Consider the following 13,753-nt stretch of genomic DNA (forward strand, 5'->3'; position numbering starts at 1 on the left):
CACGAGAAGAGGCTTAATTCTTGTGCGGTTGACAAACAAAACTTAAGAAAGAAACAGAAGACTCAAAACATCAAAAGTCTAAGGAAAACAGAATTCAAACATTTATGTTAATGTTAAATCTTTATGTTAAAGGGAAATCAAGAAAACAGAACAGCGTTATCTGGCCAGCAATTTGTGAGTAATACAAGATCCTTTTGTCTAGATGTGATGCGATCTTAATTAATTAAATAGAGAACTTTCAACTAGTCAATATTATTGGTGTGGTACATTATATTTTATTTCATTAAAGTTGAGAAATTAACGAAGAATTAAAACTTAACTAAGATTTTGCTGAGAGCTTATTATGTTGCAGTCAATTTTTGTTTTCAGTTTATTTTAATTTTCCACTAGTTATTTTTTTCTTTTCGAGTACTAGGTTGCCATGCCAGCACCTTCTGGAGTAAAGGTAATCAAGCATTAATGCGAGTTGAGAACCTTAATCAGCCACAAGGACAATGAAGGCCAATGCAATGTTCTTCAATCATTGTGGTCTTATCATATTATGTAAAGCCTTGTCAATTGAAAAGCTTTTCAAAAAGGTCATTAGCTACATTTTCTCTTTGTGTGGTAAAACCAGCCAAGTTACCTAGGTGTGTATAAGTTATTGTAAAAAATAATTAATCCTGAAACCTGGATTGTTTTTGCATTCTAAACCTTGTTGTTGATTAGCGACTTGTCATGTTGATGTCCATACTTCAATTCTCTCTCTGAAAAATAATTATTATTACTATGTTACTGGGCTATATCATTTCATATTCTTGAGCTACCTTTGGTAATGAATGACTACATCTTTGATTTATTTTGTTCAAATTGCTTGGTGTTCTTGAGACACAGCCTTATTTAGTAGCACAGTACTTACAGAAATAACAGTGCCACATAAAATACAGTACATGTACTGCATACCAGTGATGATGTTGCAAAGTGTTGCTTTAAATTCTCTTTTACAGGACACCCCAAGAAACCCAAAGAGTAAGGGAATTACAAGAATCATTTCAAGAGTGATTGAGACAGCTGTGCATCCAGTATGTCTTTAGGGCTCTTTTTACAGTTTCATTTCCTTCTTCTCTTGATCCAGACCCTCAAAATAAAGAAGACAGTTTGTACATCTCACCCTATACTAGACATTGCTTCCTTTAACTGTTCCAATGCACATGCATGAATCATAAACAGTAACCCTCAAAATTAAGAAGACAGTCTGTACATCTCCCTCTATACTAGACATTGCTTCCTTTAACTGTTGCAAGGCACATGCATGAATCATAAACAGTGTTATCTTTGCTATTGTACTGAAAGACATGTTTCATGTTAACCCTGATGAATGAAATGAAGAGATTTCTTTTTCACTGTTGACTCAGTTCTCCTTGTCTTCAATATTATCCCTCTTTCCCTTTATCTTTTTCCTTTTTCTATATTAGGGACCTGTAGGTATAATGGGACCAAAGGGCTTAAAAGGCGATAAAGGAAGATCGGTAAGGAAGGGAGGAAACCTATTTTTATCGTAAGAAATTCAACACCTTTCATGCAAATCTGTGGGTTATAAACTGCTTTTACTTAGTTTGATTGTCCAGTTTAGGATAAAGATGATGAACTCTACTCAATGTTGGAATTTAACTTTTCTCCACAATCTGTTTCACCAGGGACCATATGGCAGACCTGGGAAATCTGGTTCTCCTGGTCCACCAGGTGTAAAGGTAAGTTTTGAAAAAAATATGGGCATTTTTAATACAAAAAAACAAATGGAGACTTTGATATTCTGTAGAATGTGATTACAAGCAATGTGGTTGAGTAAATGAGTTTTAAAGAACAATGTAGTGGGTACAAAGCTCTTTTTATATTTTGATTAAAGTAATAATGATTGTTCATGCAAGAGGACATCCAACACAAGTTCATCTCCAATTTGTTTTTAGGGTACTCTTGGACTTGAAGGACATCCTGGATATGTCGGACACCAGGTAATCATTGATGCCCATGACGTCTTTCAAGATTGAAGCTCTTCTCTTCTGTATTTGTTCAAACTTAGCTGAACTATTCACTTTTACTGTTGATGATGTTTAAAGTAGCATGATGACACTGTTAACGGGAAATCATATATTTGTTCACTGCATTTGATCCTCTTTTTTCAGGGACGTTATGGTAAGAAGGGTCCAAAGGGACTACCTGGGCCAATAGTGAGTGTCTTATACCTAAAATCTGACCTCAAATTAAATTATGTGGTCTTTGAATTTATTCTAACAGTAAGATATAATGTCTAAGATGTAGATGTGAATATAACATTGTTTAAGCAACCAGCTTTAGTCATCACGACCAGCAGTAGTACATTGTACCTGGCTAGGAAAATTCTTTTCAAAATCCTTTTAATTTAAAGAAAAACATGACAGTCCTGAGTTTTACAGACATGTTTCGGCAGTTGCCTCTGCCATCTTCAGTGTGAAATGAACAGTAAAGTCCAGTGAAATATAAATACTAGAGAAATTACTGGAATTTATTGTTGATTTCACCCTGAAGATGGCAGAGGCAACTGCCGAAACATGTCTGTAGAACTCAGGAGTGTCGTGTTTTTCTTTAAATTAATTTCATCACTGCTTTTTCCAGAAAATCCTTTTAACATTAGTGCATTCATAACTAAGTACTAATAATGATGTGTGCTCAAAACTAACAGAGGAATATCCTTAATTTTAAGTATGACTTTACTTCAAGGGTGATGCTGGTGAATCAGGTATGACTGGACTACCAGGAGTTGAAGGTATTCAGGTAAGAGGTTATAAACTTCCATCTTCAAACTTAGAATACAGGTAGCCGGTAGACATGCTTTTAATAATATTAGAAAAAAAAGTGTTTTCTTAAAAGGTAGCAATTACAACTGATTGATGGAAAGTGATGTCTCTCTTAATGTCCACTTAAAGGGCAGTTCTGGCAGACTTACAAGTAACTTCTGTCTTTGATTATCTAGTAATTGAATGTTAATGCCCAAGTCACATATGGAGGTTGGGTACCCAGGAACACGGGGTGCTGGAACGGCTGACCCCAAAACCAACACCTAAGAGCCTCCCCTACCTGCAACCCATCCACGAGCTCTGAGCGCCAAAACCCAGCCCCGGCCCTGGCACCTGTCACAATGAACTGGATGAACAGTGGAGAACCTACTGTATAGATAATGAGTAATACTACAAAAGAAGGGATCAGGAGGGTAGGGACACTAGAAAAAGCAAGCTACGTAAAACTCCCCGTAAGCTGAGCAGAGTCAAACTACGAGCTCATGCAGTAGCAATAGACTACCGCTAACCCTGTCCCATACTCGCAACCCAGCCACAAGCCCTGCCCTCCATGCTGAAGGACCTCTGGGTTGGGGAAACCCGGAGCAATGGAGGCTATGGCATTGGGGGCTCGTGGTAAAAGCCATAGCCCCCCTAGGGGCCAGACCTGAGGCACCCAACCCATCACAAAAAAAAGGCAGGCACCCTACCTGGGTAAGGGAACCAATCAGAGTGGGGATATACAGTTGGTATGCATCACTTGACCACCAACCTAAAGTCTTGATAGGGAGGTGACTCCCTGGGCAGCAGCTGTTGTGGCTGCGCCAATGCAAAAGCTGTGGCCAGAGTACAAGCCAGAATAACCTGCCGCGTGTAAGATAGACTTTACTGTAGAAGACAACTGCTGTCACGTTGAGGGGCAACCATCAGCATAGCAGAACAAAGGCCCTGGGACAGGGCCACACAATGCCAAAAAGTTACCAGTGGCTGCCAGTGGGCAGATAGTGCTGTTGCCCAGGCCTACATAGTTGTGTGCAAGCCACCAGAAAGGGGTCTGTCTTTGAGCATTTTATTTGTATCTTGAAGCAAGTGGGGTCCACCAGTGCATCGGCCTGCACATCGCTAACTGCCAGTTGGATACTAGGGCCAAATGGTGGATTGGTTGTGAACTCGCCTGCACAAAGGAAGCCAAAGAAACCATGGCAGCACACTGCCCACTGCATGTCGTGGTCCCTTGCATTGAGGTCTAAGGACTGCTGAAAGACTTTTAATATATTTATTGTAATGGCAAGCACTTAACAGGGGAAGAACCTTGCACCCGTTTAATGCCTCTTAATAAACTCTGGAGCTGAAGACCATTGACAAGGGGATTGGGCAAGCCATTGTTGAGGGGGCCTTCTACCTGCCTGCACATCTTGGGTATTGAACTCGATTCTAAAACTCTACAAGCCCGGTTCCCAACTAAAAAAGGAAAAGGATTATTGCTTTGCCAGGTACTTGGTCTGGTAAGCGGTTTTGCAGGCAGCATGAACTGGAGTCATTGAGTGGGAACCTCCACCATGCTTGTAAGATCGCTCCTCAGGGTAGGATTGCCATATTACGGTGTGTGCTCCCAATATCAAACTTGGCCATAAAGAGTTCTGAGGTGTGAGAGTTCCCTGGCTCCAAGCCGTAATACCTGCTATAAAGGCTTTAACTGTAACATTCCGTACTGAAAATGTGGGCTTGAGAATGCCATCATTAACACTGTGGCCCTCTGGATTTGACAAATCCAAGATTAAACGTTGATGTGCAACTCTGGAAAAGGCAAAGTCGTAAAAGGGCTGGCGACCCTACCATGTGAGACTTTAGCCTTAAGGTAATCATCAGCAATGGATGGGTGATCAAGGGCTGACAGCATGTTGGAGGAGGATGATTGCAAGGATACCCACGAGGCATTAACACTGATGCGGAAAACTTCCCAGAGACCAGTAAGAATGTAAGCAGCTGCCATCTGATATGAGCAGAAACTGGGACAACTGCAACGGGGTCACTAAATGCACTGGAGCAAACAGAACTGTCCAAACCTGAAGATGTGCTGGTCACATGGGTAGCCATAACTGGTGAAATGTTGGTGTGAGGCGGGATGAGTTGGAGCCCGTGATGGAAAGTGCAGACAGAAATGTAGGAACAGATGCTGGTAATCTTAATGTGCCTGATGAAGCTAGGAGAGATCACGCCACAACCATAGCACAGCCAGAACTAACACTTGTAACAACCGATGGTGGAGTGCTGGACATACGAGTAGAGATGATGGCTGGCAGTGAATTCTCCAATCTGTGGGCCATGGCCACCGCAATTTTGCTGGAAAGAAACTTGGAAGATACTGAAGATGCCACTGTGACAGTAACTACAACTGGAGCAGCAGAAGATGACTTCTGGTACTGAAGAAATTGTTGTGGAAAATAAACCAGCCGACAAGCTGTTGAAGATAGACTAGTCGGACTAACGTACATTTACCACCCAACAACGTGAATGCCAGCACGCACCAATAATTCTGGGCTCTTGAAAAAAATGACTCGGGCTACTAAATTTTAATGTTGGAAGCCCAAAGGGCTCCGGAAAAATTTTCTTAGGCAACAGCCTTGATGCCAACACTACGCTAAGCACTGAGAATACTACCTCCTAGTTGTTAACTAAGTTAAATTACATTTAACCCAATCAAATCACAGTACCGGTAATTGCAGTGACCCCAATCCAATCTACTCCTGTCAATTTGTAATTAAATAGCCTTGTTAATAAACCCAAATATTTTAATACATTTTCTCCAGGGTGATACCGGAATTGTTGGTAGACCGGGAGATCCAGGACCCTATGTAAGTATATGGAGGATTCTTTTTCTCTCTTTCTTCTGTCAGTTTTAATGTACATAGTAAGATCACTTGACTTGTTTGTTGGTCTGAAGAAAATCATTGTTGATATTCTTTCAGCAAGCAGCCTTGTTTTTGGGTAATGTTTCGTGCTTACAAACAAAATAGGAAATAAATGAATGAATAATTTATTATTAATAAATGAATTAATAAATAAAAGATGGCAGGATATTAGCTATAAGACGTTCTTGAAAGGTGCAGCAACTGTGCAAACAACATTTTCTTTTGTCATCCTTTCATGAGTTTGTCTTGAAATTGTGGCTTAGATTTTTGATGAGGCGTTCCCTTTAGAGAGGATTAAGTGTCTGGGGCTGAGGAGAGTTTGTTAGATGTTGGGTTATGTCATCATATCTGTATACAGGGGCTGGACAATCTGCGAGCCAGACATTCTAAGCATCCATTTTAAAACGGTTAGCTTCTCAATAACTGTGTGATTCGCATCTTGACTCGCCATCTTGGCTCGCATGACTCGCTGGCTTGCACATTGTCCAAACTCAAAAGAAAATGAAGGAAGGAAGAAATAAATGGTGCAGAGCCACCAGCTAGAGTCTTGTTTAAGAAAAAAAAAACAACCATTCAAACTTGTGCACAAGCATAGAATGTCTTAGGGGGCTGGAGAATTTTTAAAAACTTGGCTTGTTGAGAGATTTGATCACTACATGAAGTGATGTCACAAGTACTAGTCTCTCCAATCACTCGGTCAACTTTGATGGGCATGGACCAGACTGGACTTTTTGATTCCACAGCAAATCAAAATGGAATGCCAGAAAAAATTAGCTCAAGAGATGTTGAAATTTAAAAATTAAAACCGGAAATGACCTGGTGATGTATGGTACGTAGGCTGCATAAATTAAGCCATAACATGTATGCTTGAATCTTAAATGTTTTGAACCCAGGAGTCATATCATAATTAAGTAAAGTATGATCGTACGATTCGTGATGTTATGGGTCGACTGTCAGTTGAGCCTAAATGTAATTGGCTGTGAAGACTAAACAGTGATTGGTGCGTTTCAATTTGTCCATAGGTCTAAGGTCTGTATGTGCATCGTAGAATACGTTGGGCAGTGCTGTCATAAAGTAAATCATTGTGTTGTTTGTCTGTTGTTGATGTAGTCGATTTCCGCTCAGGTTGTTGAAACGTCTGTCAATGTCATCTCAAACAGTCCTTCTCATGACTACACTTACCGGGCAGACGATCATACATTACTTAATTATAGTATATGCTTGATATAAAGAAAATAAGTCTAGTGACCTAACTTTTGGCCCATGACGTGCATTAAACTTTGGCAGAAACACCATTCTGATTAATTTTCTTATCACCTAATTTGTCCCATGGATAAAGCTTTTGATGAAGAAGGGAGAGTATTAGTATTTTTGCCTTTTAGCAGGCTACATGTACAATATATTATTTTGTGGAATGTTGTCAGCTTTCGAGGGTGGATGATTTCTGTTCCTCTTTTTTAATCTTTGCACTTTTAAAAAAGAGTTTAAGGCATATTGTATTTATTTGATAGGGCTTTCAAGGCTTGCCTGGCTCTATGGGACTATCAGGGCAATCAGGAAAGCCAGTAAGTATTCAGTTAGGAATAATCTATAAAAGAAGCAGTTCCAAAGTCTGAAGTGTGATAATCCCATTTTTATTTCTTATCATTTCTTGTTGTCACTCTTAATTTTTTAATCTGGACAGTAGATTCTTGAATTGACCCTACTATTTTCATTTTCCCTGATTCTTGCACCACTTGGACTTGGAAATGGCTGTTTTTAAATGAATTTTTGAGATCTTAAAAGGAAAAATCTTACAATTATTTATGCTTTGAATGTTTAGGGAATTCAAGGCCCACCAGGTCCTAGAGGGGTGCAAGGCCATGCAGTGAGTGTTATGCACTGACAATTTGTTCTTTAATAGATCATTTTACAGTTGTAGCTAAGTTACCTGGCCTATGAATGGAAGCGAGGCTGCCGGTGACCCTGTTTTGATACAAACCTCCGTGCTTTTGTAATGTTAATATGTACTAATTAGAATTACAACAACACAATTTGCATGATAAAAGCAGTCGGGGCTGTATCAATGCAACGTCACCGGCAGCCTCGCAGCCATTCATAGGCTAGGGGTTGGGCCTCTTTTTAACATGCATTCCATGTTGCTCACTAAACTTTGCTTATTTACCCTCTAATGTTAATTTTGTAAGCTTGATTGATTGAGACTTAATGTGAATGGTAATATGTGCTCTTCCAGCTTCGATAAGGCACCCACTTGTATTTCATTAAATGGCCAACAATTTTGTGTTGGTAACATGAATGTGGCCTACAGGTAGCTCTTGTGGTCTTCTATAGCTCATTTTCATCTATAGCTTAGAGCATCTAGTTTCATAGGTTTGATTTGAATTTTTACAAGGCATCCCTGGATCACCATCAATAAAAAGACATGTTTCTTTATGAAGTGATTGATTTCCTTAACTAATGGCCAAATAGAGCGGTTTTTCAAGTGAGTGTCGAAAGTAATTAGCAAATTGCATTGGTTTTGCATTACTTTACTCGATGATTGGTTCAAAGTTCTCATGCCATTTTTTTAACCAATCAGAAGTGAAACCAAAACCAAGCATGCATGCACATTTTCCTGTGCTTTGTGTTGGCTATGGACTCAGCAACATGTAATTAGTTAGAGTTTTAATAATTCGTTTACTGGATTGTCTCTGTCCTTTTTGATTGGCCAAAGTAATTACTTTGGTTTTGGTTTTACGACATTCGATTGAAAGTTGCTCTATCTATAAAATTAAAATAATTATTATTGTTTTGAGTCTTTGTTTCTGAATCAATAATTAAAATAGGGAGATCGTGGGCAGCAAGGACTTGAAGGAGAGAGAGGAAAAACAGGGGCAAAGGTAAGGATGGATGTTAAATCACGGCTGCGTTCAATGTAGTTTATTTTGGAAATTTATAAGAGCAGGGTGTCAAGTTGCTATCTTTTATATAACTCCAAGCCCTTCCCAATTTTCAATTTTGTTTCCACTGTTGTTGTAAATGCATTTTAATGAGTGTAAAATAAAATGATGCCAATATACTTATATATCAGTCACACCTGCTGTCAGACTTGCACACAGTTCTTTCCTGGCTTTCTTTTCGTGGTGACATTATTTTATTACATGAATGTGTCAAAATGAAGGCGATGCTGTTCCAAGCCATGTCCTTTGAGAAAATGCACCTTACAATCTTTCAGAGTCCCTTAGAGACTCAAGTTTTTGTTTAGGCCCTTATAGGATATCCTAATTTCTTCTTATTAAAAAAGTTAATCTCTTCCTATTTCTCGGGAAAACGTCTTACTTATGTAAATCACCCTTTACTGCCTATGGTACCCTGCAATAGTAACCAGAATAAGCAATCAAATCTCAGTTCAAATAATGTGGAATATCTTCAACTATTGTGAATAAACAGTGGCTTAAAACATGTCTTACAAGGCATTTTTAGCAGCCTATTGTACGCATGTCTGTTTTATTATTCCAGAGAGAAAAAAAAAGAATGTTTAATTAATACAAAAAAAAGGAATGTAGGTTAAAGGAAAGGGCAGTAAGATATAGGGTGATCCTAGTGAGTCAAGCGGAAAGGCATTTTGTTACAGGTTATTGAAAGAACGGTTAATTTGTTCCTTGCATGAACACATTACTTTTGATTTTTACTGTTAGGGTCATCTTGGGAGCCATGGTCACAGTGGAGTAAAAGGGAAAAAGGTATTAACAATGATTTTTTTGCTCATTTCATAAGTGGTTGGTATTTAACAAATCCAGTAATCTGACTGGTTCGTTGAGCAGGTTGAATTTTCTCATATAGCCTGGTCGTAGCAGGCAGTATTGTCATGTGATGAGTTACAGGTTACATCACTTGCTGCATTACAATTATTTTTTTTATAAGATATAAAGAAACTTAGGTACCTTTATCATGTCTTTTTTTTTTACTATCATTATCATCTGCATCATTACTTTTATTGTAATATTTACAAAAGGTTGAAGCACAGTTTCCACCCGAAAATAGCTTGTGAGAGAAATATGACAGAAATACACCAAGATTTAAGATTATAGTACTATGAAAACTACAAGTTCAAATTTGAACTTGTGCACAAGTAACAACTGAAGCAACTGAAGGAAGCAAAGCTATTCTGGAATGTTTTCATGGATGCATACAGTCTAAAGATTGTTTGGGTTTTTATAAGCATTTCGTTCTGTTTTACAAAAATAAGAATGCCTTCATTTACCAGCCTACCAGTAGGTCTTTTTGTATTAGGTAAAACTACCCTCTGTCTTTAGTATGGGTATGTAAAATCTTGCATATTAATCACACTCAGACTTTTTTCCAATACAGACCTTCTTGCTGGGGAATAATTAAGATGTCTTCTTTAGGTGAAGTTAACAAAGTCCCAGTTTATCTAAAAACAGTACAAAATGTTGGAAAATTCTCTAACCATGAATAAATTAATTGGCGATTTAAAACCCTTTTACTCCCAAGATTGAAATTTTAATTCTCCTTACTGGATGCCATACAATCCTCTTATTGTCAGTTATAGGAATTTGATGATATGTTCAAGCAAAAACCATTAGTTGATAAATAATTTCTCATGACCTTTCTGCTTGCCAATGTACTGATCTTACATGTACAAGGAGAAGATCTGATATATAAAAGTGACTCTTGGAAGTGAAAGAGTTAAGAAAACTGCAACCAGTGAAATATCACCTAAAGTATGACATTGTTTATAAAACTGAGACGTCAAGGCTTTATTTTAGCTTTTAATGTAATTTTTTAGGGAATTCCTGGTCCTGAAGGTTTAAAGGGAAACCAAGGTGAAATGGGAGAAAAGGTAAGTGTTATGTTAATTATGTCATGCTTTTCTTAGCCAGTAACAATATACAGCAAAAATAAAGAGAGGTGTCATCATAGCTAAAATATTTTGAGCCATAAATATTATTATTGGTGGCTCACAATATTTGGTAAAATAGCAGCATTAAATAATTATATTATACTCTTTTTCTTGCAACACATGATTATAACATTGATTCCTAGCTGATTGGCAGTTTGAACAAACTCCCAAGAGAAATATAAAAAAAATAAGGTTGGAAAAGTTCAAGGCTTCCAAGAAATATGTAAAAGAAGGGTGTATTTCGAAAAATTCATTACCCACTAAGCTTGTAACTGTTTGCTTTTTTAGGGTACTCCAGGTCCTTTAGGACTGAGAGGTGAACAAGGTGTTCCAGGAGCAAGGGTGAGAAATGTTGTCATTTCAGATCTTTCTTGAAAAAAATATTATTATGTGAGGACATCTGTCATTATAATGGGTCACTGATCAAAGGTCATAGTTTCCGAAGAAAGGAATATTCTTTTTTATGGGAAAGTCAGAAAACATTTACTTAATCTTGAAGTATCAAGTTCTTCAAATGCCATAACATACTTATTATGAGTGCTCTTCCACACAGGGTCCACCAGGAGATCCCGGAGGTCAAGGTCCATTCGGAACAACTGGACATAAGGTTTGCCATTCAGTGTGCAAGTTAAGGGTTTGTTAGGGATTTTTCTGTTTTGAATTCAGACTTTGATCATTGTTTACTTTGGGAAAGGAGAAATTACAGCATTGACTTTACAGTGAAAGAAATGTACATTTGAGTCAGAGAGTCTCGATAAGTGTGAGGTCCTCACTTCAATCTTCCATGAAAGACTTCACAGTTTTGCTTTTATTAACTACCTTGTTAGTTTATTTCAGTGAATACACTAAACATCAGTTCCAGAGCAACATATTGGTTGGTTTGGTTTTGAAGATAATTAGTGCAGGACATTATTTTCCTTCATGCAAATGTTTCTTTTTTGGAAATTCTAGGGAATGCCAGGAAAACAGGGCAGAGGTGGAACCCATGGTCTTAAAGGAAGCAAAGTAATATAATTAAGAACACTTTCTAATTGATTTGTAATTAAACTGTGCACACTAAATCATCAAAGTACTTTGCTAGGATCTTTGCTGGGATACTGAAATGTTGTAACTGAAAGGTCTTTCACTTATGGTCTTACAAAGCTCACCCTTTCTCATATAGGGTACCACTGGTGATATTGGTCATTCTGGTGTTAAGGGAAACAAAGGGGACAAGGTGAGATATTGTGCACTTCGTGCTTGAAAGACAACCTTCACCACTGATGATTTGTTAAACTCTTTGGGCTAGTCATTTGTACAGAATTCAGCCAGTGCTTAACAACAAGGAGGTTTAAGTCATTTTCATATTGGCCAAGTACTGCTGAGTACAGTAAGTCAAAAACAGTATCAATTAGGCAATAGGTGAGGTGAGAGAACCATTTACTGCATCTCCTTGAAGCAACTCATGCACTTGTAGATTCTGGTGGGAAAATGGTTTTAAAAAAGTCATAGTCTAAGGATGCTTTCCATTTCACAGAACTGACCGCCCAGACTGGGCATTTGGAACGACTAACTCTACAACGCTTTCAAATTAACCCACTTTGACAATGACATTTACTCCTCCAGAAGAATGTGAGCGATTATCATGCAAGTGTTCCTTCAAATTAATTGTTGCATTTTCCTTGCAAACTGATGGGTCTGGCCAGCCAGTTCTGACAAAAGGAAAGCACCCAAAGTTAAACTTCATTTGAATAACCCATGATTTCAGTCTGTGTTCTTTCAGTCATGTGATTATTCTTGGGCTTTTAGGTTCCATTATCTTAGCAAAACCTTTTTGTATTACCAGGGTGTAACTGGTCGACGTGGTTTCCGTGGTCGACGTGGAGTACGGGTAACTCAGTAACATATTTATGTTATAGCTTTTTTTATTAAGTATTTTCTGACAATGTGCTTTTAAAATTATTGCATTTACTGGTGAGATCACAATTTCACCTTACATGTCAACTTTGTGAGATTTACTTTTAATGCTCAGTCTTATTGTCTACAGTGTACATCTTTCCTCACTGATTTGTTACTGATCAACCTTTCTTTAGGGAGATTCAGGCAGAAAAGGTGAAAGAGGTTACATCGGCTTAAATGGGGAAAAGGCAAGACACTTTTTTAAGCATTATCTCTCAAGAATGCACTTAAGAACAACAAGTTGGGAACTTTTGAGATGTTGTTGTTTGAATGTGTGACACAATATAAGGTAAAGGTAATGGAAATTAGAAACTGCTTCCGAAAGAGGGGAGTACTAAGTACTACTTAGTGACAGGCCTGCATTAGCATGGAAGATGCACCCGAATTAGGAATAAATTAGAATAATATCAGTTTTGCCTCACAGGGTTCAGGAGGGAACAATGGAGAACCTGGACCGCGGGGTGGACAGGTACGTACAGAGTGTTTCCATGTGATACAAACATTTTACCAATATATTAATTTATCAAGTCATATGCAATAAAGCAGTTCTGTAAATTGTTTAATGATCAACAATTTTGTTCTTTAGGGAGCATCAGGAGCCAGAGGGGCTGTCGGCAGTCCTGGACCACATGGACCAGCGGTACAAAATTCTCAAGATTTTCTGTTTCAATTAAGTACAACCAATTCTAATTCATTGATCAGTGCCTAACTGTAGTGAACTGTATGTTTTCTTTCTTTTGTTCTTTAGGGCTTTATTGGCCCAAATGGAACAATTGGAGAAACAGGGAAGGCTGGACCTAAGGTGAAACTATAAACAGTTAACCCTGCATTCATCCCTGACGTGGTGGTTCCCATTGATGAGTAAAAACGTCTGGCATTAGAAAGAGTAAAATCTACGATTATTATATAAACACCAATGAAATACCAAGTGAGCTTGCACGTGAAAATATGATATCTTTACACGTGAAGATAACATGTTATTTTCACACATGAAAAGATCACTGTTGCTATGGTTTCATATGAAAATCGCACCTTTTGATATCTTTCATGAAATGGTTCAGTATTTCATTGGAATATTTTTCAACACTTGAAGATATTTTTCAACACTCGAAGAGAAATTTTGTATCTCAATGCGGCCATGTAATATCCTCAATTTCTCACCCTCAGGATTGAAAGGGTTAAGGTGATTCCTCAGTATTGCACTGTGC

At 38.1% G+C, this 13,753-nt stretch overlaps 1 protein-coding gene across 4 annotated transcripts in view; it reads left to right on the top strand.

Moving 5' to 3' along the window:
• Positions 1-13,753, top strand: part of LOC138025966 (collagen alpha-1(XI) chain-like) — a 50,127-nt gene that overhangs the window by 11,817 nt on the left and 24,557 nt on the right. For 2 of the 4 annotated variants that reach the window (XM_068873119.1, XM_068873128.1), the window contains exons 6-28: positions 133-174; positions 416-445; positions 987-1,061; positions 1,455-1,508; positions 1,677-1,730; positions 1,947-1,991; positions 2,163-2,207; positions 2,737-2,790; positions 5,603-5,647; positions 7,216-7,269; positions 7,527-7,571; positions 8,530-8,583; positions 9,382-9,426; positions 10,494-10,547; positions 10,896-10,949; positions 11,161-11,214; positions 11,559-11,612; positions 11,770-11,823; positions 12,433-12,477; positions 12,680-12,733; positions 12,970-13,014; positions 13,132-13,185; positions 13,294-13,347. In XM_068873119.1, coding sequence (XP_068729220.1) covers positions 133-174; positions 416-445; positions 987-1,061; positions 1,455-1,508; positions 1,677-1,730; positions 1,947-1,991; positions 2,163-2,207; positions 2,737-2,790; positions 5,603-5,647; positions 7,216-7,269; positions 7,527-7,571; positions 8,530-8,583; positions 9,382-9,426; positions 10,494-10,547; positions 10,896-10,949; positions 11,161-11,214; positions 11,559-11,612; positions 11,770-11,823; positions 12,433-12,477; positions 12,680-12,733; positions 12,970-13,014; positions 13,132-13,185; positions 13,294-13,347 — 1,164 coding nt within the window. Of the gene's footprint in view, positions 1-132; positions 175-390; positions 446-986; positions 1,062-1,454; positions 1,509-1,676; positions 1,731-1,946; positions 1,992-2,162; positions 2,208-2,736; positions 2,791-5,602; positions 5,648-6,510; positions 6,534-7,215; positions 7,270-7,526; positions 7,572-8,529; positions 8,584-9,381; positions 9,427-10,493; positions 10,548-10,895; positions 10,950-11,160; positions 11,215-11,558; positions 11,613-11,769; positions 11,824-12,432; positions 12,478-12,679; positions 12,734-12,969; positions 13,015-13,131; positions 13,186-13,293; positions 13,348-13,753 lie in introns of those variants that run through there. The other 2 variants (XM_068873136.1, XM_068873144.1) reach the window with 2 other exon arrangements.

Source organism: Montipora capricornis, chromosome 2, assembly GCF_036669925.1.
Source record: "Montipora capricornis isolate CH-2021 chromosome 2, ASM3666992v2, whole genome shotgun sequence".
In the NCBI taxonomy this organism is placed as follows: domain Eukaryota; kingdom Metazoa; phylum Cnidaria; class Anthozoa; order Scleractinia; family Acroporidae; genus Montipora; species Montipora capricornis.